At 40.7% G+C, this 27,813-nt stretch overlaps 1 protein-coding gene across 5 annotated transcripts in view; it reads left to right on the top strand.

Annotated features, from left to right (window-relative positions):
* Positions 1 to 26,361, top strand: part of GADL1 (glutamate decarboxylase like 1) — a 113,540-nt gene extending 87,179 nt beyond the window's left edge. For all 5 annotated transcript variants that reach the window (XM_068935494.1, XM_068935493.1, XM_068935490.1 and 2 more), the window contains one exon: positions 23,357 to 26,361. In XM_068935494.1, the coding sequence (XP_068791595.1) occupies positions 23,357 to 23,530 (174 nt within the window). In that variant the 3' untranslated portion in view covers positions 23,531 to 26,361. The remainder of the gene's footprint in view (positions 1 to 23,356) is intronic.
* Positions 26,362 to 27,813: the final 1,452 nt, after the last annotated feature.

The following is a 27,813-nucleotide window of genomic DNA, read 5'->3' as shown; positions in this document are numbered from 1 at the left end:
TGCCTATAAAAGGGATTGATTGGGAAGGGAGGAAAAAAGTGATTAAAAACTTTTTTTTTTTTTAAAAAAGTGATTTATTTCCACACTAAAATAGCCTTCTATACACTATTTTTGCCTTCCTCACATACTCACAAATTATCATCAGGTTACCTCTCATTCTTCTACTTATAAACTAAATAGATTCACATCTTTAAGTCTTTATTAGCTATTGAATCATTTTTGTGGCTGTCATCAGCATCCTTCCAATTTTTCATCATCATTATTAAAAAAAAAAAAAAAGGGGGGGGGGGGGACATCTGAACTGTGTGTGCCAGTACCTGAGTTGCCAATACTGCATGTGGAGAGATAAAAGTCACCTCCTTATGCCTATGTGCTTGTTTATGACAATCATGGATCATATTAACTTTTTTCTACTGTATCTCTTTGGGAGCTTAAGCTGGCAAGATTTTGTAAAATATGTATATTTTGATGAATGCTGAAACAAAAGCTTTTTGTGTATAAATGACTATTTCAAGAAAAAGAGTTGTCGAGACAGTTTTTTTTTTTCTTTTTTTCTTTTTTTTTTTTCTTTTTCCCCCTAGGCCTGGGGAAGGCAGACTGATATCCCAGAATAACCAGTGGCCCTATAACTAGGGTGGTAGCCTGGAATCTGGGGATCTGTGTTTAAGAGCAGCCCTGACTGATTTAAAGGATCCAGATAAACAACCTAGTTACAAAGCTTTGTCTCTGCCTCTTGTCAAACTTTTTAGAGCTGATTTTGGTTCTAATGTAGAACAGAAACAGGTGTTGAAAACTGTTTCCTGCCTGACAGGATTCTTGATTTCTGGTATCTGACCTGGAAGCTCATCTGAATTTTATTTTACTGGTGACTGCTACAGTCTGTTCAGAGTCACTGTTTTTAGAATAGCCATTTATTCTGAGCTGAGTCTGCCTTTTTTTTTTCTTCCTGCATGTGTAACTTAGCTTTTGGGTGTATTGTCAAATGTTGTTTGAGTGGGTTCCAGCAGCCCAGGTGTGTGTGATGGCCTGTCTTCCTCTGTTTATCCCTGTGCCAGTCTCTCACCCACGAATAGTATCAGCCATCATTTATTGACTTCCAGAAAATTAACAGTGGGGATTAGCATCAAGACTAATCCTGTTCTCTGTGGAACTTCACTAGCAACAGTATTTGATTGACTCCCTGTTTGCTGCATGTGGAGATAACGCTGGTTATTCAAATGCTATTGGTTTAACATTATTGCTGCTATGTTGTCCTAATGCAGCATGAGTCCTGTGCTGTTGCTGTGTGAAATGTTACTGCTGTTTTTCATCTGAATGGCTTTTGTAAGGCTTTCTTATTAATGCCCTAAGTGTGAGTAAAGCATCAAAAAAAACTTGCAATATCAGCAAAAGAATAAAGGCAAGCTGCCCCAAGAAAATGGTGTTTGGTGAAGATATGAATGTAACTAAACTCGAAAGACTAAGTTTTAAATCAGTTTTTATTAATTTCAAAATGACTATATATTCTTACCTCTTAATTCATTATAAATTAAACCAGGAATGAGTGTTTCCATTATTTTACTTGGGATTCATATTGTGCTAAACATCCTTATTTCACTAGATTCATGTCTTTACCATTTCTTACACTGGTGCTCCACTAGAATTTTTCCTTTTTTCTGTAATTTCCCTACTATTCCCAGGCATATGCAAAGATTCATCCAGGCTTTTTTAATTCTTGGGTGCAGGCCATCCAGGCCTATAGATCTAAAATTATTCCCCTAGTAGATGCTTAACATCCCAATAGTCATTCCAAAGACTTGGAGAGTTAATCAGCATTATGGTAGGAATACTTCATCCTTCTTCCTCTCTGCAGAAATGAGAAGCTTATTGAACATTTCTGCCCTGTCTGCATTTTTAATGATTAACTGTTGCTAGGGCTTCACTCATCCCTAACGTACGTACTCATGTACTTAAATTTTCTTCTTTCCTCAGTCCTGTCAATCATAGATTTCTTTTTCTTCTGATAAATGCTCTCCATGCCACATTTATATTGATTGCTATCAGATCTGTTTCCCCTTTTCAACTCACTAAGTATTGCTCTGCTATCTTTACTTTGCCAATGAACCAGGACGGGTTTTTAGATAGAGCTGTCTTTTTTGTCAATTACAGGATTGCAGCTTTTGACCATCTAATCTCTTAAAGAGCTCTGCTTTCATCTCTGTTCTTTTACCTCAAGTTTTTTGTAAAATGTCTTTTGAAATGCCCTTTGTGACTGGGACCATCCTTTTCTTTTGTCTGCACTGAATGTAGTCAGGTTGTGATCAGAGGCCCACAGAGGCAAGCGCTGACTTTTAGAGCAGTGATTAATTTCTCTGTGCCATAATATGGTTGAAAGTAAAGATGTATCATATTGAGTACAGTCTACCCCGCCTATGAGTTGGGACAGGATACATTAGTGTGTAAAACCTGATAGTTGTCCAAGTTGGGTTAGGTTGGGACTGGGACTGTCAGGATATGCGAAGTTAGTGTGAAGATAATATGATGCAGTGGTTGGGAAGGAGAGGAAAGGCACAGTCATTGCTGGGTATTCATTTATTTTGGCTGCTTGAATGATGCCTCGCTTTGGTTAAGGTTATGGGGTTTTCTTCAGGGACCCTATAAGCAAAGTCTCTGCTTGTGAATCAGGTTCATTTTTGCAATCAACGGTAGCTATGAGATAGTTGTGTAAACCTGGAGGACTCGCTGTCCATGCTGCCAAAGCCCTCTCTGCTGGAATTGCTTTGGGATGGTGGTTAATACTCGGCTATGCCAATGCTCAACCTGCACTGCATGCTCATCTGTGGAAACCACATATGGAAAATCAGTACTGCGGTAGCTGTGCCTGGGCTTAGAGTGGAGGCATTCTGATATACCTGAATGAGGAGCTACATGAACGTTTTGAGTTTAAATGTGCAACAGAATGTTTCCAATAGACATTTTTAAGCCATAGCTAGTAGTAAAGCAAGGTGACCATTGGGGGGCACCAGAACAACAGTAATATGTTTGAACTGATAATTATACACATACTGTTAATGTCTGTTTGGTGCAGTCAAGGGGAAAAAAACACTGTTTGAGGAGAGGAGGAAATTTCTTCCCATTCTTATATCAACATAATTTCCTTAGTGATACTGCCTGCTCTGTTTTGAAAGCATGAGCTGTTAAAGAATAAACTATAGCAAGCATGAATTATCTTCTACTTTCTAGGCAGCAGTAGCTTTTTTTTTAGTACTTTATATAAAATTACATGTTGCTCACAAGGTTTAGACTAGAAAGCAGATATTTTGAATAATTATCACTGAGAGGCCAGTATCTAATAAAATATGAAACTGCACTTGTAAAAAATTTACAGTTCTCCTTTCCTGAATGTTTGAATGTCCTAAGTGAGGCCTGAATTTAGTAATGTTAAAGCAGTTAATATACCTTTTTAACAGCAGTTGAGTATTCTTCCTTTGAGTGACAGCTCAACTGATGGTCTGAACTTCAAACATGAAGGGAGGGATACATAAAGACATCCCTGCTGGCTGGTTGCTCCGTGTGGATTTCAGCATGGATAGACACTGTCTAACAGTGGCTATAGGCTACTGGTAAGTCACGGTGTCAACATATCTCTGCCTGCTCCTTGATCTGGCCTCACAAGGGTTAGCAAGAGTATGCCTGCCTTTTAGTATGGCGAGAGGGTGGAATACAGTGTTTTCCTTTCTGAAAAAGAAGGCTCTTCTGCTGCCTACAGGCAAAGGCTTCTTTCAAGTTGTCTTCTGTAATCTTCCGGAATTCCTCCTCTTAACTTTTCATAAGACTTTAGACCAATATTTTATATCAAAGATATAACCCTGTTTCAGTAAAGACCTGTTTTCTAAATCATTTTTTCCTTTTTGTTTAAGTTCTTCAGTGAAGGCATTGAGTTCCTGTGTACTGAGTCACAGCATGCTTTCTGAAAGAGAAGGCTGCTAGCTGAGATCTGGCCTTGCATGGCCAGGGCAGCTGGAAAGCATTAGCCAAATTTTCCAGAGCCACCTACAGTAATCAAAACTTAAAGCTGCCAGGGATTTTTCACTCCCTGTGGTACTGGTGGTCCTCCTTTGCCCGTTTGTCTTACAAGCAATGGATCAGCATTGAAGCACAATCAAGGTGTGGGTCTTAGTCATAACAGCACAATTTTTATACGTTATTCACAACATTGTTCTCTTATATTTCTGACAATCTAGACAAAAGATTGTATAACAGTAAAACTTATACGATATGTGGACACCTGGAAAAACCATAGATAGAGACTTGGTGAAAGGACACCTAGCCTGAAACTATGTTGCTGTTTCTATGTAATTTGGCCTAATAAAAGGTATTGCTTCACTGTACAGGCCTTGCTTTCCTTATAATCCTCAGACCATCACAGTCACAGCACTAGTATTTAGAAAACAGTGTCATTATGAAACACCTGGCTTTCATTAGACAACTAGGGGCATCTGGAAATTCCTGCTTTTTCAACCTTCCTAAGCCTATCTAAGGTCTTCTGAAAAGGATGCTGAATTTCAAATCACGAAGTTACTCCATAAATTTGTGCAGTTCATTAATTCATGCACTAGATGGTGATCAAAAGCAGCCCACGGTGTGTGCTCTCTTCTGCTTTCCAAAGTCACAGTTGACAGTGGAAAATGAAAACACATGAGATTGAGCATTTTTCCTGCCAAGCTTTAAACTTTTTTTCTCTATCCCAGAATGACTAATCTTTTTAGAAGAATCCTCTTAAAGATTAAAGTAGAAATGAAAGTGTTTAGTAGAGCTGCTAAATTCTTATATCCTATTGGAAGTATGTTTTTTGAATTATTTATTTGATAAATATGTAGGAAGTAGTTCTGTCTATGTGATCACCAAATACTCATAAAATACCCCATAACTTCAAGCTAGGATTAGTGTTGCTTCCACAATGCAGAAATTCAAATACACAAGTTCTTAAAATAGTTGCTGCAGGCTGAAACCCAGTCTCTGGATGTAGAAATTGATTACTGGTGGTTTGTACAAGGTAGTAAGTAGAGAATGGAGAGCACTGCTCTGAAAAAATGATTACAGACTTTTATATGATTAAAAACAAACCAAGGAGAAACCATTTCTGTACTGCCCAGCCTGACATTGTGAAAACTGCTCTAATCCTGTACCTTGGGAACGTTACTGTGTTCAAAGGGAAAGGATGTAAGATGTATTTTGGATTACATAACTGGAAAAATGAATTCCACTGAAGAGAATCAACGCAAGGTATTTCTTTTACTAAAAAGTTGGAGGGTAATTTTCAGGTCTGGAGGCTGGTAGAAGGACTTAAAGATTAAGGACAGGGACAGGGCTAATATAGCAATACTACTAAGAATGATGATAGACGATATCAAAGATGTGGCATTTAGATACTAAAAGGACAATGTACAGCACACTGGACTGTAAGAAACAAACTATGACTTGAACTGTAGCCATTAGGGCCAACAGCACAGTCCAAATTATTGGAGGAAGAGAAGTATCACAGAAATGGTAACTCTCGAGAGCTGGGACCGTCTTTTCGTCCTCTGTGTACTTCTATATGTGAAGCAGCAGAAGCCCGGCTCAGGACTACAGTGCTCTGAGCCACTCTTGTGCAAACACCCTTCCTTCTGGAAGGATTAAAAGCTGGTGGAGCTGGCCTTCCTTAATTCAGCAGCATGGGAAGTGGTCCAACATGGGATGGCTGGGGCAAAAGATGCGGTGCTGTTGAGCAAAGAGGGAGGAGATCTGATTGCGCATGGAGCAATGGCATGGCTTGAAGTAGGCCTTAAGAGTCCCCTGTTCTTTGTTACTGAGCAGAATATGGACCCTTATTGTGGAGGCTTTATCCCAGAAACTGAATAAAGAGATCTTTCTTGGGTAATAACCTCTAGAGCTGTCTTTTTGACTGCCATGAGGCAAGCAGTCAAGGCACAGTAGGTCAGAAGTAGAAGAGTGGGATAACAGCAAATAAGTATCTACTCACAGGCAGTAGTGGGGTTAAAAACGAGTAAAAAGAAATTTGATGCAGCTACAACATGTTTTACACTAATGATCGGTGCAGCAATGAGGAAGTGCATGGAAAAGCAAGATTCCAGACAAGTGAGTTGATGATATGATTCATACGCTTACTTTTTAACTCAGCCTGGGTATAATGCGAATCATATGAGGAAAGTAAAACACCAACAGTTTGAAGATTGTAGGAGGGCAGTAGCCTGCAGCCATACTAGATGCAGAGGGGCACTGTCAATTGCTCTGTAGTACTTTGGAGAGATGAAGGTTTTTCCATATACTAGATGGAGCTGTTTTTCTGTAGCTTTTTTTATGTGTTTGGGCTTTTGGAAGACCCCACTATAATTCTGACTTTTGTTTGAACTGGGCCTACGAAGCAGCATAGATGCACTTGCACGCATGTAATATATGCATGCAAATTGTGTGCATGTAGAAATTGGATCCTTGCATGTACACATAGCCAGCTTGAGAGCTGTGCACTAAAGGGATTTGTATGCACCAAAAACTGGCTCTGAACTTATGAAGGGAAGCACTGTCAAGAGGGCTGAGGCACACCCTTGGCGTGGTATTAGCACATAGTCTCATAGCTGTTCTTGGTTAAAGATGTCTCTCCCTCAAACAAAATTGTCTCATTCTATATATTTTAAGATTTTGAGTTCAGAGATATTAACGTAAGAGGATAATGAGATAAAAGCATATGTGAAGTTGGAAATTCTCCAAATCAAGTTCATGCCATGTGAAACCCCTTCCCTTCCCCCCACCCCCAAGTTGAAAGGCAGTTTTCTAATCATTAATGTGTGTTTGTGAGACTGGTGGGGCACTTCTATCAAATGCAAGTGTATTCTTATTTATAGAAAATGATCTGAAGCATTGTGTCACCACAATTGCAGTGAAAATTGCCAATTGGCAACCACAGAAAAGGCTTCAGAGTAGACAGTTTGATGTATACAATGTTAAAAGGTAAATGAATCCAGTGACCCTCAGGACCTGGGAAATTTCTCCTGTCCCAGTGTGATAAATATGAGGCTACTGTGGTTCCTTGTCCCCAGGTCCAGTGAGTACCTGTATTCTAATAAATGTGTGTGCACATACATGCACACACTGCACAATGGGCACGCAGTTGTCCACATAGATTACTGCAGAGAATAGTGCCTTTATTAGCACCCACATAAACACATACAGCGCTCAAAAACATGAACAGCACAAATGACCCAATTGTGTCCCTCATCTCCAGCTGATCAGGATTGAAGCCTGCTAGTGGGATAGATATATGCACATTATGGGTCTCTCCAGTAGCTGGTCTTAGACATCTAGTCTTTCCAGTAGCTGGGCCCTGGGCTCCTCCAGTTCCTGGTACCTGGACCTGTAAGCCCCTCAGGCCTGCATCTCCTTGCTCCATTGCTGGTAGTCAGACCTCTCAGCCTGCTTGCTGGCTAGTCCATCACTTGTGTTCACTCATCTGCACACTCAGAATAGAGAGCATACTCACACAGAAGATGGTCAGAAATAGGTTTTGATAAGAATATAGGATGATCGTGAGTGATGAAATGCAGGGTTCAAGTAGGCAAGTGTACTGACTAACACTCTTGTTTACATTTGAGCAGACCCTTTAGTCTCCTTTTCCCTCTATTTTCTGTCTCTTTTTCCTCTGTAATCTGCCTTGACCTCTCCCTGTCCATACCTTTGGTCTTTTATCTAAACATCCCATAATAAGCTTGGTACAATCCCAAAATTTTCTTCCCTGTGCATCCCATATTAAGTCTTATACCCCTCTGCTGCCATTTCTGGGAGAGTTTTTCATTTATTCCTCTTGGTGGATTTCACACTGGGGCAATCATTCTCTTGTGATAGTCAGAGGAGTAGCTAATGTGCGCTCCATTTTCCCTGATGAGGTCAGTAGGGTTCCCCCCTCCTGTCATTGTTTTGCTGATGCTTGCTGGGTCTTTATGTGATCAAAGGCTGATTATGGCAAACAGAATGTAGCATGGATCTACTGTGTTAAGTGCCAGAGCACATGGCTCTGCTCGATTTTGTTTGTGCTCTGGTTATCCTCCCTCTGCACTGTGACCGATACTGCTCTTGGGCCTATCTAGCAGTTCCACAGCTGATGAACACTGGGGGAATGTGGATTTTAAATATCCCTGATTTAAAATAACCTGTCTGCATAGGCTTCTTACCGTGCTTCAGCCAACTGAGACTTAGGCAGATGTGTTCCTACTGAAGCCTGCGGAGAAGGAGAGAGACTTTTTCAAATTGACTCCATCCATCTTAGATGTCTACTTCAGGATGAGATGAATCACTCCAGAGGTGCCTCTTTCTCTCCATTAACTGAAGGCAAAGCCTAGATGACTAGTTAGGCTAGGCATCTGACTTTTAGACTGCCAAAATGATGGGAGTTGAATCCTACTTTCAGCATTTTATCTTCATTGCTGCAGGCCCTGTCTTTGGGTGACATATGGTATACAGCTCAATGAACCTGATGCTTTCTCTCAAGCTGCTACTCCCCCTATGCATAAGGCTCTTATAGAAATAAGTAGCTGCTATCTGCATACAGTTTAAGTCCTGATGGAAAAATACTGTCCGGAGTAAATACAAGCCAATATATGGGACTAAAACATGGGAACTGAGGATCAACATTACTGATGTGTGTGGCATAAAGAGGGAAAGACCAGTGTTTGACCTGCTTTGATCCATCATGGTTCCAGGACCCTGTGTCCACGCTACATCTTCACAGCACTGAAGTTCACACCAGATGCCAACTTGAAGTGTGCACAGTGAGTGCATAGAGTACTAGCTGCTGTAGGAGCTGTTCTCTGCACTGTACTGCACTGCACCTGGTGCATGAATTAAGCTGTGGTTCCTTCAGAGAAGAAACCACAACCAGTGGCAAGCTTGTGAAAGGCTATTCACAGGCACGTCTGCACTAAAAAACACCTCATCTTGCTCACTAAATCACTAACGTACTTGAGTGATACTGGTTCCGTTCCTAGTTTCGGCATAGAGTTGTGGTTAAGATCTTAGTGAAGTTATTTTCTTTCTCTGTGCCTCAGTTTCTTCTAGGAGTTGAGATGAAAATGGTAGTGCTGCCTCTTACCTATGAAGTACACTGAAATAAGTGGATGAAAAGCATTGTAAAACTCCCAAATAAGAGGAATTTTTAGCTTATGCTTAGGAGTGTGACTCCTCTTTCTTTTTCCTTTTTACTGACTACAACTTTTTACTGATTTGTGCCCCTGCTCTCCATCTGCAAGGTGCATGGGTAGTGAATGGATGTAGCTTTAAGAATATTAGGTTTTAAGACAATTGAGAGAGCTTAAAAAAAAAAAAAGTAGCCTAAACAGAGCTTTTGAATCCATAGCTCTGCTGGTACTGACTGAATAATGGAAGGAAGGTCTACAGCAGCATGAAGGAAGGACCTAACAAAATGTGCAATAATGTCATGGTAGAGAAAAATAAGTTTCCATCCCCAAATATTTAGTTTTGTTGGGTATTATTTGATTTAATTATCAAAAGAACAGTAATTATGACCTATGCAATGCTAATGAATATTGGCAACAAGACTCATAAGGACACACAATCTAATTAGCTTTAATGGGATGAATTTAATAATACATTGGATTAACATCTGTTAGAGACAAGTATCAAGATTTATTGTTCTCTGAATAAATATTGACCTCTTGCTCTCAGGTCAATAAATCTCTAAGCTTGCCTCCACTTAAATGAGTATCTACTTATTACATTAGCACTCTCTTGTTTCCTATCACCAACTTCAGTGTGAGGAGAGGGGAGCTGTACTTCCCTCCTGCTGCATCAAGTAATTCTTACAGAAATTGTAAGGAAACATTGAATTTCCAAGTAGAAACTAAAAAGGGTTGGGCCCTAAGCCCTTTGTCCTTTCTTCATGTAAAACTGCCCTTCCTTACTGTTGCTTGACAAGTAGAAATTTCAGAAATATTCGGAAATGATCAACCAGTAGTAATGCCACAGAAAAGTGGATGATGAAAGCTACACATCTTAAGTAGTCTTTATATTTTGGATAATGTTGTAAGTGGTGTCAGAAATAGTTGTGGGGGTGAGTGGGAGGAAGTCGTGCTCCTTGATGTGTACTGAGATACAAAGTCTTCTCTAGAACTTCAGATTTCATTTTGTGCTTAGGATATTTAAGCATAGATTCTTTTTTAACTGTAGGCATCTCAAGAGGATTACAAAGGAATATGGTTTTTGTTCGTGCTTACAGGGTAGGAATTTCTTATTACTCTACAAAGGAATTGGTACGGTCAGAAATCTGTACAAGTCTTACAAAACTTCTTATAACCAAGAAGAATTCTTCTAAAAACAACAGAAAGCGTTTGCGATTGATATCCTTTCAGCAGAATATTTAGACCTTCCTTTCAAATTTAATAGTTAGGAGGAAATGTGTCTTAGTCCAACTCTGCTCCAAGTAAAGTCCACTATAAAACTCCTGTGACTTCAATGACATACTTCTGTAGGTGAATATTGATGAATGCCTGAATCTTTTCCTGAGCCACTGATCAACTGGAGACTTTATAAATTTTGTAGGAAGTTTATTTGTATTTATTAGATTCTGTGGAACACTTTCAATAAAGGAAGTGAAATTTAGCAGATTTAATGGAGAAATTTTATATACCAGGTCATAACTGCTTTCAAAGATCAAAAGATTGTTCTGTTTCCCTCTCTGTCTATTTTGGGTAAAAATACACATATTGGTGAAGAAACACAACAAAAACTGCTAAGTTTTTCACCTTTTTTTCTTCCATGCTGTTCCTTTGCTGAATGATTGCCTCTGATTATACTCTCTTTACCTTTTGGGGGTAATTTAAGGGCTGCTGTGGCACTAAGGAAAATTGTGGCGTTTGCTGAGGTCCAGAATCCTTGTTCTCAGACTGGTCTGGAGAGAGAATAAGGTTCTCGGAGCAATTTGTTATACAGCCTTAGGGAGTTAATCTGTGTCTCTGAATGCCAAGCCATACTTACAGGGGTGTAGGGCAGGCTCAAAGTCAGCCAACTTTTTATTCCATATACTCACTCCTCTTGAGGCAAATATATTGTTACAAATCTCTGCAGGACGGATGTTACATTTTGAGCCCAGTGTGCCTTTCCCCCTCCAACTGCTCTGAATTGTCTAGGGTTTCACTGCAGTCTACAGTCTAGCTTCATTTAGCTAAAACTTTTATCCAGAATTATATATTTTTTGGTTTTTCACTTTGCAAAAAAATTGTGGGTACAAACTATTATTTTTCCTTCACTTTCCACCATTCCAGACTGCAAGAAAACCCACAAGTTGTGAAACCTAAGGCATCTTGCCATGTTCTTTCAGTTTCCTTGCTGCCCACCTATTTAAGCACAGAGTCTTGTAACATATGTTGTGTTTCAGCTTCAGAGGAGAGAAAAGAAACAAAAAACTACTCACTGGGGATGGGGAGAGGAGAAATGCTGAGTTGGAGTGAATGAACATTGTCCTGGGATAGGGTGTTTACAGGCAGAGTGTTGTTGACTTTAGTAGGACTGTATGCAGAATGGTTTGGTAGCCTTTATTTCATGTCCAGATCAGACTTTGAATAAATGAGTCTCAGACGGGCAAAGCAATTCTAGTAAATGACAGTAATTTGCCCTGTATTTCACAGGGTAGAGGGAGAAGGGGATCTTTTTCTTTAAGTTAGGTGATCAGATCAAACAGCCTTGCTTTTATGGTAGTTGTGTGTCCCCTGAGAGATTAGAAGCAGCCTCTGTGAAGGTTGCTACGCTGTTTTTAAGGACAAATAATAATTAAAAAACACACAAAAGCTATCTAATTTTGTTGTAATACTAATTTTTCTTTATATCTGGTTAAAGAATATGAGCAAAGACTCATTACTGTTCTTTAATCTTTACTCTTACGCAAATACAGAAGCTGCTACCTTATATTAGAAGCTGGCTTGTGCAGATAGGAAAATAAGCTCTTAACAGTAGGAAATAATTCCAAATTTCTGAAGAGACATTCATTTTTCTACACTAAAAGTGTGCTGAGTTTTTGAACTTGTGTCACCAAATAATGTCATCTTCCTATTGTAATATACTTCCCACAGCCTCAGACATTGCACTGTGATTTTTTTTTTTCTTTCTCCCACTGGATAAATGGAAGAGAAGCTCATCCCTATGCATACAAACTAAAAAGGATATTTTTTTGTCAGTAGCTCTTGCTTTCAAGATGACAAGCTGCCCTTTCATTCCTGCACAGAGAAGGGGGGGAGCTTTCCTTTGGCAGGATTGAAAGAGGGGAAAACATCACTGAAATGGGAACATAACAAAATGCTCCACAGAAGAAGCTCATGAGCACTATGAAAGCTTTTAAAACAATGATTTTTATAAGACTGATAGCATTGAAATCTCTTGGTACTGGTTAAACAAATCGGAGCATTTCATTCATAGCTTTGTATGCTAGTCTTTGGAGTTTTTGTAATGACTAGACTTTCCCCTTGGCCTGGTAAGAAGACCTTGATAAAGCAGCACAGAAATGTGAGAGAAATAAGGAAGAGTTTAAATGAGTTGTCTCAAAGAGCACACAGGTACTCAGGAGTAGGCCTGGGACTGTGCACCTGGAAAACTGCATTGTTCATCAGCTGAGTTTTAGCTGTAAGGAAAGTACACACACAAACTTCAGCAAGTGCTGATTCATGGGTGTTGTCTGTTCTGCCTCATTCTTCTCACAGGCAAATGCTATCAGTGTAAAAGCCTTTATCTGAAGGCTATTTTTTATTGCATAAGTGGCTGGTTAAAAAAGTCAGTCAAGGCAATCAAAATCTGAGCCAACCTGCCATCTCCTATTAATCAAGTCATTTTCAATGATTTGTGCGGTTCATTAATGTGTCTTGTGGCCAAAAGTACCTGGTGAGAAGATGATACGCAAAATGGGATAGCGTAAATACATGCACAACCCTGAGCTGAAGGTGCACAGGGAACGTCGGTGGCAGGACAAAAATGCAGCAGCATCTGTTCTCCTTTGATATGTTAGCTGCTCTGAAGAATGTGGAAGTGGTTACTGCTATTTTGACAAATGCACTTATTTCTCCTTTTGTTGCCTGGTGTGGCACAAGGGGAACACTGGCGCAATAGTGTACAGCAATAATTTATTAGTGGTTTAGGGATGTGGGCCCAGAACAAATTCTAGACAAAAGAAAAACATGTTTGGGTTTTACAGAGCGCCTTGGCTACAGGAACAAAGCTGTGATTGGGTGTGCAAATATTTGGTATTTCGATTGTCCCAGTTGGGGTGACAGCTGACAAATGGTCCGAGTTTGTTTCTAATTACCACTAAAAGGAAAAAAGCCTGCTGTTTTAAAGCCTGCAACTGATTTTGCAGCACAAGGCAAGAAAAGATATTTAACAATAGAGGATACACTTTCTTAATGTTAGAATGTTGAAAGCACTATTACTTCCAAATATTTATAGTATTTAGCTAGGTTTGTAATTACACCAAATCAGAAAAGGTACTTTGTTCTGATTGTTTTGCATCCAATGATCAATGTTAAAATGACAGCTGCTGTCCTCACTTAGTGCTAATGGGTGTGATTGATTTCAAAGTTATCTTCTGCATTCACACTAGGAAATACAGCAGATATCCTGTGACAGGTGTTTGTGTTATTTGGCAAAGAAGTTTTCTTAATCTATATCACGTTACTGTTCAGAGCACCCATGAGATATCGGGGCTGATTATGATTGATGTGTGAACGCGGAGAAGTCTCTGCCCAGAAAGATTATAGGAGCCTCATGGAAGGGGAAAGAGAAACCTGTTACCTGAAAGAGATGGAGTGGCTTGTCCAAGACAACCTAAACAGTCTCTGACAGGGTTAGGGTCCAGTCGTAGCTGTTAAGAGTCTGTATCTAGTCCTTCAGCCACTATGGTATCATTTAACCAAGGTAAGAAACAATACTGTGAAGACCCACTGGAATTAATAGCCCATACGTACAAGTTTAAAATTGTGTCCACATAGTTAACTAAATCAGGGTTTTGTTTACCTTTTGGTGGCAAATGCTATATGTCAGTTAAATGTATTTAGTTAATAAAGTTTTCTTATGAATATACATAAATCTGAACCAGCCATTTTTTTTAGGAAGTATAACTTGTCAGAACTCAGATAGCCAGAATGTTGTCTTTTAATTAAAAATCATTAACTTCCAACTGAAAATTTGCGCCTTCTGGGGTAGCTAAAGTGAATTCTTGTGGCCAAATGAGAGAGATTGTTCTGCATAAACATATCTTCCATCGCAGGAAATAATTGAGGCGAGAATACAAAATGTGTTTTCCATTTTTGTGAAGCCATGAGTATGTGATCTTTTCCTTCTGTCAAAGGGGAGGCTTTTTTTTTTTTTTTGTCTTCTAGCTACATCTCTTATGCCAAGTTCTAGTGCAGTATTCAGTCCCTCGGAAAGTTTCGTAAAGGCAGTATCCAAGCAGGAGAAATAGTTTGATCTGCTAATATGCCATCGTCTTTCCAACAGCGTCTAGCCTGCTTTTGTGGATTCCTATAAAGGTTATAGATTTATGGCAAGTATGACTTTTTCTAGTAAAAACTGAAGGCTATTTGCAAACTGCCACCTGAAGTAGAAATATAGGAGAAAATTTGGATAACTGTATTCTCCTTCCATTGAAGTCCATGGCAATTTTGAAGTGAATTTCAGTGGGAGCAGAATGAGGTCTGGTGACTGCAAGTCACTGCTGCCAGTAGCTGGAAGAGCTTTTTGGTTTTGCATTGCACAGGTGTTCAGTGAACTGAGAACTGTCCAAAAGATTTGCAAAAATGTTTCTGATAGAAGTTGCCAGTATTAACACTAGCTCTTGCAGGCATAGTCTGACTTTTTAGTACTTGCTGGGCTAGCATGATTACAGTTATCCATCCTACTACAAGCTGTTCACATGAGATCCCCAGCCAAATTTTCCCGACAGAACAGGCAATCCCATTAATTTTCTCATACTTCTGTCTTTTCTGGGGGCCAGGAACTCTACAGATGTTTTAGTTGAGCAGTTTCAGCACTTTTGATTCCACATATTTATAATTGTACAAGTAATGGATTTTTTGGTTTGGCCACTGAATTAAAAAACTGAAGGCAACTTTGGTTTAAGTAGACCAGAAAGAATTTTTGTTTTCAGACAAACTAAAACAAAAACTTGTTTAGTTTCAGTTTTCTTAGCCCTTTACTATTCTCTGTAATAAAAATAGGTCAAGTTCTAATTGAATTTAAATTTTCATTGGAAACATGGTTTTGAAAAAAAAGTTCAGAATACTTTTGGTTTAAAAATATTGAAAACCTTTTAGGCTTTTCTGTTTCCTTATTTTTTCTGGCTAATACTATCTTTTAGGTTGTGCTATTTGTGAAATTCACACATCCTTTATTTCCCTGAAGCAATGTGTTTTTGTATGTTCTGTGCTTTGCAAAATAGTTTTTCCCAACATTGTTATCAATGCATAAGTCATTCCTGTTGCCTTAGTGTTTAATTTAAAAAATAAAAAATTTACAAAGTGTTGCTTTTAAAAAGTACAACCTTAAAACCCTCACTTAGTTTGAAAAAGCTGTTTGTCGGCATCTGATATGGCTAGACTTGCATGACTAGAGTCGGTAAGAATTACAGCAGTACAGGTAACTTTCAGATAACAGATACAGAGTTAGAGGTATAAGAAAACATCTGTGATGGGACAGTTTGAAAATATTGAATTAGGTCAAAAAAGAGAATCTTTGCAGATTGAGAGAAAGCATAGAGAAATAAATAACCAAGGCTGGACACAGTCTTCCATTATCAGCAGGCTATTTTGCAATTTTCCAGCCTGAGCTTTCTTGCACTTCCAGTGGATCTGTTAATTGCAATTGTCAGGGACTATGTTAGAGCAGAATACCTGGAATCTAATTAAATCCAGTAGTTACTTTATTTAAGCAAGGTGAAACAGGTACCGTACTTGTTAGGAAACTCTGATTCTCCTTAGGACAACTTACTCAGGTATTCACACCCAGCAGCATAATTTAGGTGGCGCTAGGTGCCCAGTGGATTTACCTAATATGAACAAAAGAGCTTCTCTTACTTTTTTTTTTTAATTCGTCTCTTTCTTGTAATCAGAAAGTAACAGCTATTTTAGACTAAATATACAAGTTGAACCATATGCTGATAAATAGTGGACTATGTATTTTAGAAGCTGATGGAATTGAATGATTTGAACAAAGCTAATAACCTGCTTATCTTGTTGTGATTTTTTTTTTTTTTAGCTACAATAGACTTCAACTAACTATTTTAAAATACTTCCATACTTTAAAAACTTCCATACTGTTCAACAGCAGGGAGCTTACAATGAATGAATGCAAAAGCATAATACTGTGAAGGTAGTAATTGGATGGGAACATCACCTGTTTAGCTGAGCTGCTCTGAAAATTTCACATTACACAATAAATCTGTGCACTAGGAAGTTGTTTACATAGTATGACCGCTGTGAGAATGGTTTCAGAGGTCTTTCTGGAAGACCTCTGGAAGAGGAAGTTGATGAGGTCTTCTGTAGACAGGTGGAAGTACCCTCACGATCACAGGCCCTGGCTGTCATGGGAGACTTCAACCACCTGACGTCTGCTGGGAAGAGAGCACAGCTAGGCACAAACAGTCGAGGAGGCTCCTGCAGAGCACTGAGGATAACTTCTTGACACAGGTGGTGGAGATGCCAGCAAAGAGAGGTGCAATGCTAGACCTTGTACTAACAAAAAAAGAAGGTCTAGTTGGAGATGTGAAGGCTGGCGGCAGCCCTGGCTGCAGTGACCATGAGATGGTAGAGTTCAGGATCCTGCAAGGAGGAAGCAGGGCAACAAGTAAGATCGCAACGCTGGACTTCAGGAGAGCTAACTTTGGCCTCTTCAGGGAACTACTTGGAGGAATCTCATGGGGTAGGGCCCTAGAAGAAAGGGGGGTCCAGGAGAGCTGGTGCATCCCTCTGAGTAAGAAGTCGAGCAAAGCGGGCAGGAGAGCTGCATGGCTGAGCAAGAAACTCCTGGCAAAACTCCAACAGAAGAAGGAAGTCTACAGAATGTGGAAAAGGGGACAGGCCACTTGGGAGGAATATAGGGATATTGTCAGAGTATGCAGGGATGCAACAGGGAAGGCTAAGGCCCATGTGGAATTCAATCTGGCAAGGCATGTCAAGGACAACAAGAAGGGCTTCTTCAAATACATCAGTAGCAAAAGGAAGACTAGGGAGAATGTGGGCCCACTGCTGAATGCAGTGGGTCCCCTGGTGAGGAAGGATACAGAGAAGGCAGAGTTGCTGAATGCCTTCTTTGCTTCAGTCTTCACTGCTAAGGCCAGTGCTCAGGAATTCCAGGCCCTGGGGACAAGAGAGACTGTCTGGAGAAAGGAAGACTGTCCCTCGGTCGAGGAGGATCGAGTTAGAGATCATTTGTGCAAACTTGACATCCATAAATCCATGGGCCCTGATGGGATGCACCCACGAGTGCTGAGGGAGCTGGCAGGTGTTATTGCTAGGCCACTCTCCATCATCTCTGAAAGGTCAAGGAGAACAGGAGAGGTGCCTGAGGACTGGAAGAAAGCAAACGTCACCCCAGTCTTCAAGAAGGACTAGAAGGAGGAGCCAGGAAACTGCAGGCCTGTCAGCTTCACCTCCATCCCTGGAAAGGTGATGGAACAGCTCATCCTGGAGGCCATCTCTAAGCATGGGGAGGAGAAGAAGGTGATCAGGAGTAGTCCGCACGGATCCACCAAAGGGAAATCATGCTTGACCAATCTGATAGCCTTCTCTGGTGGAAGGACTGGCTGGGTAGATGAGGGGAGAGCAGGGGACGTTGTCTCCCTGGACTTCAGCAAGGCTTTTGACACTGTCTCCCATCACATCCTCGTAGGCAAACTCAGGAAGCGTGGGTTGGCTGAGTGGACAGTGCGGTGGATTGAGAAGTGGTTGGATGGCCGAGCTCAGAGGGTTGTGGTCAGTGGCACAGAGTGTAGTTGGAGGCCTGTAGCTAGCGGTGTCCCCCAGGGGTCAGTAGTGGGTCCAGTCTTGTTCATCGTATGCATCAGTGACCTGGAGGAAGGGACAGAGTGCACCCTCTGCAAGTTTGCTGATGATCCTAAACTGGGGGGAGTGGCTGACACACGAGAAAGCCGTGCTGCCATTCCGAGGGACCTGGACAGGCTGGAGAGCTGGGCGGAGAGAAACCTCCTGAAGTTCAACAAAGGCAAGTGCAGGGTCCTGCACCTGGGGAGGAATAACCCCATGCAGCAGTGCAGGTTGGGAGGCTGACTTGCTGGAAAGCAGCTCTGCCGAGAAGGACCTGGGAGTCCTGGTGGAGAGCAAGTTGATCATGAGCCAGCAATGTGCCCTTGTGGCCAAGAAGGCCAATGGTATCTTGGGGTGCATGAGGCAGAGTGTTGCCCGCAGGTGGAGGGAGGGGATCCTGCCCCTCTCCTCAGCCCTGCTGAGGCCTCCCCTGGAGTACTGTGTCCAATTCTGGGCTCCCTAGTACAAGAGAGACATGGCGCTGCTGGAGAGAGTCCAGCGGAGGGCTACCAAGATGATGAGGGGACTGGAGCATCTCTCCTGTGAAGAAAGGCTGCGAGAGCTGGGCCTGTTGAGCCTGGAGAAGAGAAGACTGAGAGGCGACCTCATCAATGTGTACAAGTATCTGAAGGGAGGGTGTCAGGAGGACGGGGCCAGTCTCTTCTCCGTGGTGCCCAGCGACAGGACAAGAGGCAACGGGCACAAACTGAACCACAGGAAGGTCCATCTGCACATGAGGAAGAACTTCTTGACTGTGAGGGTGGCGGAGCCCTGGACCAGGATGCCCAGAGAGGTAGTGGAGTCTCCTTCGCTGGAGATATTCAAAACCCGCCTGGATGTGATCCTGGGCAATATGCTCTAGAGGACCCTGCTTGAGGAAGGGGGTTGGACTAGATGATCTCCAGAGGTCCCTTCCAACCTTAACCATTCTGTGATTCTGTGATTCTCATGAGCAGAAGAATAAATGACCTTAAATGGGCATTTTATCAAGTTCTCTGAAAGAATTTTAAGCATACAAACTTGTGAACTAGCTCTTAGAAATACTAGGCACATGCTTTTCCTGCTGAGAAAGCGCTCATAGTAGTGACTTTCAGCTTTTCATAGTAGTCACTGAAGAGCGTTATTTAGGCAGTCACTTCCTGAGCTTAGAGGAAGTTCTAGAAGTGTTGGAGAAATTCAGATTAAGTACCATTAAGCAATCAGCTATGGCAAAAGTAGTGGTTTTTAAGGTATATCCCTATAGGGCGATTGTGCAGAACCACTCTTCTCAGGGATGCTTTCAGGGAGATGTCTTGCTTTCCTGATCCTCCTTGTGCATATATGTACTGCAGCTGCAGGGTCTGAGGTGGCCCTGACTCCTCATCTTGCTGCTCTATTGCGTGCAGATGCTGGGGAGGAACATTTGTCATCTTCCACATGAGTGCAGGAATGAGGGTCAGCTGCAGTCTGGGCTCTGATAGAAACAACTCAGATTTTAGGGCTAAAGGTTTTTGTTGTTAGTAGTGTGGCCGAGTGCTGGCAGGGGGTGGGGCAGGGATTATCCTGGCACCCAGGTAATGGAGAAGGGGTTTACCTACTCCATTGTTGCTGCTCCAGTTTAATAACCTCTCCTGTTCAAAGTAAGAGAGGAATCCAAGTAGCAAGAGATCTTACAGCGTCTGTGTGGGTCTGCTTAGATCAGTTCCCAGGCGAGGCAGATTCCCTGTGCCTCTGGATATGCACTGTAATGTGCACAGGTCTGGTGCATGAGGGCTTTCTACACAATGCAGTTGCTCCCTCGCCCATGGAGGAATAGCGTGTCTTTGATAGGCAATGTGCTTCTGAGGTGAGCTTTTGAAACAAAAATCTCCAGGCTGGGTTGGCATGGGAGGCCAGCAGTGGGAAGGAAGAGAGTGAAGAAAAGGAAAAGAGAGATGAAAACTTAGATTTTAGGATGCATTACACTTAAAATTCTGAGACTGTTCCACTGATGGGCAACACAAAGAATTAGATTTACAATTTGAAGTAAGTTCTGTAGTAAAATGATTGGACTGATGAAGCAATCTCTCTCACTAAATTGCTTTCCTAGGAGCCTATCCTGAATGGGGCTGTGCAGCTCTTTCTGATATCTGAGCATCCTCAGTTCTCATTGTCTTCAGTGGGAATTGAACTCCTCACTGGGTGATTAGTCCCTTACACGTCTGATTTTTCTACTGCAAACTGAAAGGTGCCTTTACTTTCAGTTAGCAGCCATAGCTAACGCTCTTTAAGTGCAAGCTTTAGCATGCTTGCATCATTGGATGGCTCTTTTGTGAGGCTTGCACTTAAGTGTTTGTGAATATATTCTTTTCCTTGCTACTTCCTGGAGAAAGGATCCATGATAATCTTGTTACACTGACTGCATTACATCAGCAAATAAAACATACAAAATAGCTGATGGTAACCTTTTCCAAAAATAATCCTGTCAAAAGCCCACAAGACAATATTTTCTTTTTTAAAGTAGAACGCGTTTTGCCTTCGAAAAGGAAAGGAGACACTTCAAAACATGGTGAGAAGCCTCATTAGAATGGAAGATAAATGAAATAATGAAAGGGAGATTTTCTACCTTTCCTTTCCATGAGAGAAGACCTGCTAAAATGTGATATATTTACAGTCCTCATGTTGCTGAAGATATAAATGTTTTTGCTTTCATGATCTCCATTTGTGCTACTGTGCATTTTGGTTTGATGGATTGTGGAGCACTGGGTGTTGAGAGGAAGAGAATCAATAGCATGGTACAAAAGATGAAGTAACTGATGGAACATCAATAAAGGCTAAAAGTTGCCATAGGGATTCGAATCTTAAAGAAGAGCTTGAGAAAGTATATTAAGAAGGATTCGCTGCTCCTCCCCTTGCGCTTATAGCCTTTATTCCATGAGTAGAGCTCACCTGGGGGTTCTTGTCAAATACAGGGCTGGAGGAGTTGTTTCTTTTCAATGTCTGTATAGTGCCGAATGCAATGCCCCTGGGCGCAGGGTCTTCTGAGCGCTGTTGCAGTGTCATTGCTATCTAGCGCGATAGCTGGCATGAATAAGAGTGGAAGAGCTGAGCACTAGTAGTCTGGTGTGATGTTAAAGGGGCTCAATGCATGCAAGCTGAATGGGAGGAGAACTTTGATCATGCCGAAGTTATTTGCTGTTTAAGAGAACTAGTGTATGGACCTGCAACACATGTGAGCGCATAACCAGGAGTGTTCCCAACCAAGAGTGTTCCCACGTGACCCCTGTTTGCCCTAGTGTTAGCATTGTACAGTACCATGTTCAGTGATTTGTCAGGATGCAGTCTGGAATATTTAATCCCAAATAAATGGCCGTTTGCTGAGTAACATACTTTTCAAGTTAAAGAAGGGTGTCTCATACAAAATGGCTACCTCCACTGTCCAAGCAGAACTCCAGTGGGTTTTTTTTGCTCAGGTATGGACCAAATGAGGTTACTCTGTAATTCTGAGCTATAAAACAACAAAATTGGGGAATCCTTGAATCATTTGCCCTGCAGACAGAAATCTGTGTGAGAGGTATTTTTCTTCCCATAGTACAAAGATGTTTGATGAAGTCCATTATTAAATGATGTACACTGCAGATATGCAGTAGAATTGTGATTTCATTGCTAGCTTTCATAAGTATCTTTATGCAGGAGGCACACACAAAGCATCACATTAAATTTTATGGTAAAAGGTGCTACTGAATGTGAGTGAAGGTATCACAATATGCCTCTTAAAATGTCTGCTCTAAATTCCAAATGTTCCTCTCCTCATGCTTATCTTCTTGTTTCTAAAATGTTTATCAGTACTGCTTTCACAATTTATTTCTTTATTTTTGTTTGTAACATGAAGCAAAAAAACCTTCTGGTTGCACATTGCATTCTGAAATTGTATTCATTGCTCACACGTGCAAGAATTCATACTGATGTCACACTCCGGATTTTAGTTAGAATTCTGACTCCATCACTCTCATAGTTTAAAAAAAAATCACTAAATAAAACAAGTAGCTTTGTCACAAAGACAAACCAAAATCAGCCGAGGCAAATTAAGTTAGAGCCATAAACATTCCTCCTCTGAATTCAAAATAGTTTTTGAAACAATGGTCTTTTAGGTGAGTACCACTAAACTAGTATGGGGAAGCTAGGCTGTTAGTATTGAAAACCTCAGATGTTTCTATCTAAGCAAATTGTCTGGGAATTGCCTAGTAAAATATGCCATTATAAAAATAAAGCTATTAAAGCAAGGTCGGCGTCATGATTTTTCTTCTTTCGCAGGTCAGGTGGTATTTTCCAGTACTAACTTTTAGAGTTGAAATAAGTTAATGCAGAAATCAAGTCTAGATTGTACATCTGTTTGCTTAGTTCATAGCCAAGCCTTCACAAAAGGATGCAAAGGAATGCACTGTTTTGAAGTGCATTAGCATTATTAGTAAGACATTAAAACGTGACATGTTTTAAAAAATATTACTTCTGCCAAAATATATGGTTATGTTGGATTCTGTCTTCCAAGGGATAGTGTACTTGATCCAGCAATACATTTAAGCTTAGGACTAATTTCAAGCATGAGAACACAGAAGAACTACTCACATGCTTAGAGTTAAGCACAAGGTTAATTGCCATGCTGTGAGAAGATCAAGTGTTCAGCCATAAGGACCTGACTCTGCCAGTCTCACTGGTTTATTCTGCAGTGGGACACCTATGAGGTTTCACCCCATTTACACATGAGTGATGGAATCAAACACACTACTTAAGCCTTAAATCTAAGAGGTGAAATTTTAACCTCTGTGATCAGGACTTCTCCCTTAATGTTGCATATGTCTAACTTCTTTGGCAGCTTGAGATTCACAGGGGTCTGTGGAGAGAGTCCTTCAGGGACTACTGCTTTGCAGATGTGGCTGGAGTAGGGCCATCAAGTGCAAGTAGCGAGACAGCCTAGTTTAGCACAAGGAGATAAACCATGCCTTTTACCAGCTGCAGTCAATGTTCTCTCTGAGTTCAAGCCTTTGATCTAAATCAGGGGACCATGACCCACACTGTCCTATATCACAGATGGGTGTGCAAAGCAACAGACGTTTGAGGGGTTTAGATCTTGTTCTACTTCTTCATGGTTCTCGATGCACAGTCTGCATGCAAACCTGCAGGTCTGAGTTTTAATGCTTCTTGGGGCAGGCAAGGGATGAGAAACTCAGATACTTCAAAAAAGCTTCATAAGTCACAAAATCCAGTTCCTGCCCAGATTTGCTAATTTATTGAAGGAGACAAAAACCCTTTTCTGGCTTTACTTTCAGGTTGCTCCTATAATTAAAGAGAGGATGATGAAGAAGGGCAGCATGATGCTTGGGTATCAGCCTCACCGGGGCAAAGTCAACTTCTTCCGCCAGGTGGTCATCAGCCCACAAGTGAGCCGAGAGGACATGGACTTCTTGCTGGATGAAATGGAGCGCCTTGCCAAGGACTTGTAGCGCTATTTCCACAGCACCAGGTGTTGCGCTTATGTGTGATATTTGTGGAGAAAGAGTGGCAGCAGCATTCTGGTGCTATCTTGTGAAAGGTAGTAAAGAGCTTGACATATAGCTTGGAAACTGTCATTTTACATAGTGATGTTAAGGATCTTGCAGGTAGACTACCCCTCCACAGGAAAGTATTTGCTGATGGGGGCTGAAGATGGCCAGGGGCAGGCCAGTGCTTGCAGCACCACTGCCATTCTGGGAAGTGTTTCCTAGACAAGGAAGCACTTCTGAAAATGGTATCTGTGTCCCAGGTAGGGCAGCTATTTACAGGGTGCCTGTGCACACCGTAGTTCAAACCAGTCACTTAAATATGCAGGCAATACTCCTCTAAAGTTACTGTTAGGAGTGAATTTAGCTCAGGGAGCTTAAAAATGCTAGCTAATACTCTGACGACTCTGTTGATAGCTTAGTTTGGTACATGTTTAAGGATAGAGGCCTGGTTGGTAGTCACACTGATAAGACTGGAAATTGAGGACATTCATGAAGATTTCCTCAGGGCCCTTAAGTAGGGCAGTTGCCCAAATTTTTCACAATGAGGACAGTTAGGCAGTGGAACAGGGGCCCCCAGGGGTTGTACAGCCTCTGTCCATGGAGATTTGCAGGACCTGGCTGGACAAAGGCCTGAGCAACCAACATTGACCCTGCTTTGAGCAGGCTGAGCTAGTTGGCTTCCTAAAGTCCCTTCCAGCCTGAAGACATGGTTGGACTTAGTCAGTGTTTGCAAAGGTTTCCCACCCAAAATGTCACTGCAGCTTTAGTAGAGCTGAGAATGTTGGAATAGTATCTCATAGTTTCTTAAATCTTTGTTAACAGGAGATACCTATCATTTCTGAACTACTGTTCACCTTCCTCTATTTTTAAAGAGTTAACATTTTTTTAGCAGCTTTTACTGCACTTTAAAATGATAACAGAGAAACAATGAAATGTATTTATCTGAAAGATAAGTATTTTTATGCATCATGACTATTTATAAAGAATATAGCAAAATGACATATTTGTCAGGGTCTGTTTGGATTTTCCTCCAGATTTAGGACGGCTAAATCTCATGTAATCAATTTATGATTTATATTCTGGTACTGAGATTAAGATGGTGGTGATCAATGAAAGTCTGCCTGTGATTTTAAGGTGTGAACAGTCAGAGAATTTTTGGTCAATCTTAATTTGAAAAATTAAATTCTAAACTTTGTATTTATGTGTTAAGAATGACAGTATGCTTTTAATTTATTTTTCATTCTAGCTATAAAATGATCCATTTTATAAAGATAGAAATCATAAATATATTTTTGGAGTGAAGTTCTTGCAGCAAACTTAAGGAAGTAACCAGGTCTTTCAACTTGTAAATCAGCACACACTTTGATGTTTTAGTGTTTGTACCCTACTTTGTCTTTGAGGTAGCACTGACCAATATGAATTTTTCTACTGTAATGTTTTCTGTATTACTAAAAACATAATGCTTTCTTGTTTTCATTTCCTACATTGTACTAGGTTTCAACATTGCATGACATTCCCACTTTCACTCTCCAGGATGATGGTATGGAAAGTTTAACAAGGTCATAGTCACTGTCAGAGCAGTAGATAGGAGCAAGAGTCACTTCATAGCACTTGACAAATGGCTTTAACAAGGTACTGGAAATGAATATTCTCGTGCTGTTATTGTGAGCCAAGCACCACATTGATATTAGTGGAGAGTTCTACATAAAAATGAATGGCACACTATAGCCACTGGATTCTGCCCTGTAATACCCGCAGGATTTACATCATCATTTATTACCTCATGCTTCTGGGTGTACCAGGTATCGTGATCTTGGGAAGCACTTGTCGTTCAGGGCTGTAAAGCTTATTTAGCCTCGCAGCCATTCTGGATGGAGCTCAGAGAATGCAAGGGGTGCTGAATGGAGGGGATGATTTTGCTGTTGCCTTGTGAGATGCATATAGACTGTTAACACTTCTCTTTTTCCACCTTGAAGGGAAAGTCAGAATACAGCATCAGGATTTTTTGATTATGGTCCAGATTCTTGGTGAGTTCTTGATTCGGGGGAAGATATGCCACCTTCTATCAGCTAAGAATTTGTCTTGTGGTGTTTTGTGGCACCACTGCTAGCAAAAAGTGTTACCATCTTGTTTCTGTTCATGTTAGTGCTTTCCTCTGTTTCCAGATATTGTGACACTCAGGGTACTTGTTGGACTGAAAAAGCACAGTTCCTTTCTGTGGTTGCAGTGTCTATAGTATTTTTTAAAAGAGAGCAGAATGGAACATTTTCAGTGTTTGCAGAAAATAGATCTCAGATCAACATGTGCAGTTTTCTTCAAAGGTAAAGATTAACCTTCCAGCATGATGTGAGTAGCTTATCTGATCTCCTTATATTTTCTGTTATTTCTGACTCCTTATCATGTCCAAAGCATGCAATGTGAAGGTCTTATTTCAGGATTATAAGGTCATTTTCTTATAGTTACTTATTTAGGACTAGTATGTACAAAATGTCTATTTTGTACCTGGTGATTTTAATAAAAAGTGAAGTAAAGGACACTCCTATAAATACAGAATGTGTTTGTCATTTGTCAATCTAAAACTGCAGAGATATGTGTAAAGAAGGTACGAATAAGCTCTCCAGATGGAGGAACAGCAAACTGCCTGCACAGCTTTAAAATGCAAAACCTAGTTTAACCCTATTGCAGGATGTGGTTTATCTGCATGCTGTGCCCATATCATTTTTAATAAACATCTTGGATGAAAATGTGTCACTATTTATCTTGCTCTTGCTTTCAATTGCAGAATTTAAATCATTTTTGCAGAAATGGCTCTTTTATTTCTTTTTTAAATATTCTAGCTAGATGGGGTTGGCCCATGAGCTACCACTCCTAGTTATTGAGAAGCACCGTCTTTCAGGGTGTTAAGCCAAGTTCTGGCAGCGGTCAGGTACAGGTATAAATCAATGCAGAAACTAATTCAGTGGCTGTTTCTATCTTGGTAATTTCTTGTGTCTAGTTTTAATAATCTGTTTTTTAATATGGAGCTTTATGAAATGAACAAAATACTTAGGAGGGACACCGAGGCAATTTTTATTATTGGTTGGGTGGATCCATCTTGCAGAAACTTTGAGTGTATGAGCATGTTGTACTGGATCCAGTGCAACATCACTCATGCAGATCATAACTCCCATTGATTTGACCAGAAACCCTTGCTGGGTGGGGCCCTGAGTTCTACCACTGAGATCTTTCATTTCAACAACAGCATTTTGGCACTGAGAACATCGCAGTTTATCTATTTGAGGCTCATGCCTGGAGATTCAGATTTATCTTTATTTCTGTTAGCCTGAATTGAAATGTGTTTTAACTTATATCCTTTAATGATGCAATAAGATGCTCTTCAAATAGCATGTGACCATTAAAGGACAATAGTCCTTCTGAAAGCCTGGTAGAATGGGAGGGTTTGCATGCCTAGCTAGTCAGGTAAGAGGGGTTAAAGGCCTCTTATATGTCTGAGGCTTCCTCATGCACACAGACCACAGCGTTACTTCATGCTCAAATAGCGTGTATTTTTAAATCTTTTGGTAGCATAATAGAACTCACAAAACTGTAAGTGGTGGAAAGTAGAGTAGGAGAATAAGTCATAAATGCTAAATGGTACATCTGCCTCTCCTTACTATATCACATATGAGCTCTATGAAAAGCCGATGGTAAGCTGAAAGACGTAAGTCTAGTAAGAGCTATGTACAATAAATACTATATACACAGTTTTTAAGTGTGTAAAAATCTTAGAAATGTTGTAATTTGCGGAAAAGTACTTCAGGAAAGAAGAAATACATTAATTCAGGAGTAAGTAGCAATGCAAGTTCTGTGGAGTCTGTTGGGAACAGCGAAAGCTAAGGGTAGAGAGCTATAGCTAATAGAGAGCTGTAGCTAATATAACCTAGTCCAATTAACCTTTCTTGAATACCCCACCTGTCTTGTACTCAAGCATCTAGCCTTTTGTTTAATGGTAATAAATTAAACCTTTTTTCTCTTTGTTAAACTTGTGTAGTAATAAGAGTGCTTTTATTGTGATCTAGTAGACATTGGGCATTTCATTCCTTGAGAAACAGTTGCTCTACCTGCAGGGTGTATTTGCGGTGTCCTCAGCATGTGCTTTGGAGCTCTTGGCAGTTGGAAGTGGACTTTTTCTACATCAAAGCTACAAGGAGCAATTAAGGGACTGACAACCTTCAGTGCAGGGGTGGCAAAGAGGAAGTGCATTT

The sequence above is a fragment of the Struthio camelus genome, chromosome 2, assembly GCF_040807025.1.
Source record: "Struthio camelus isolate bStrCam1 chromosome 2, bStrCam1.hap1, whole genome shotgun sequence".
Lineage (NCBI taxonomy): Eukaryota > Metazoa > Chordata > Aves > Struthioniformes > Struthionidae > Struthio > Struthio camelus.
This window is presented reverse-complemented; position numbering and strand designations above follow the sequence as displayed.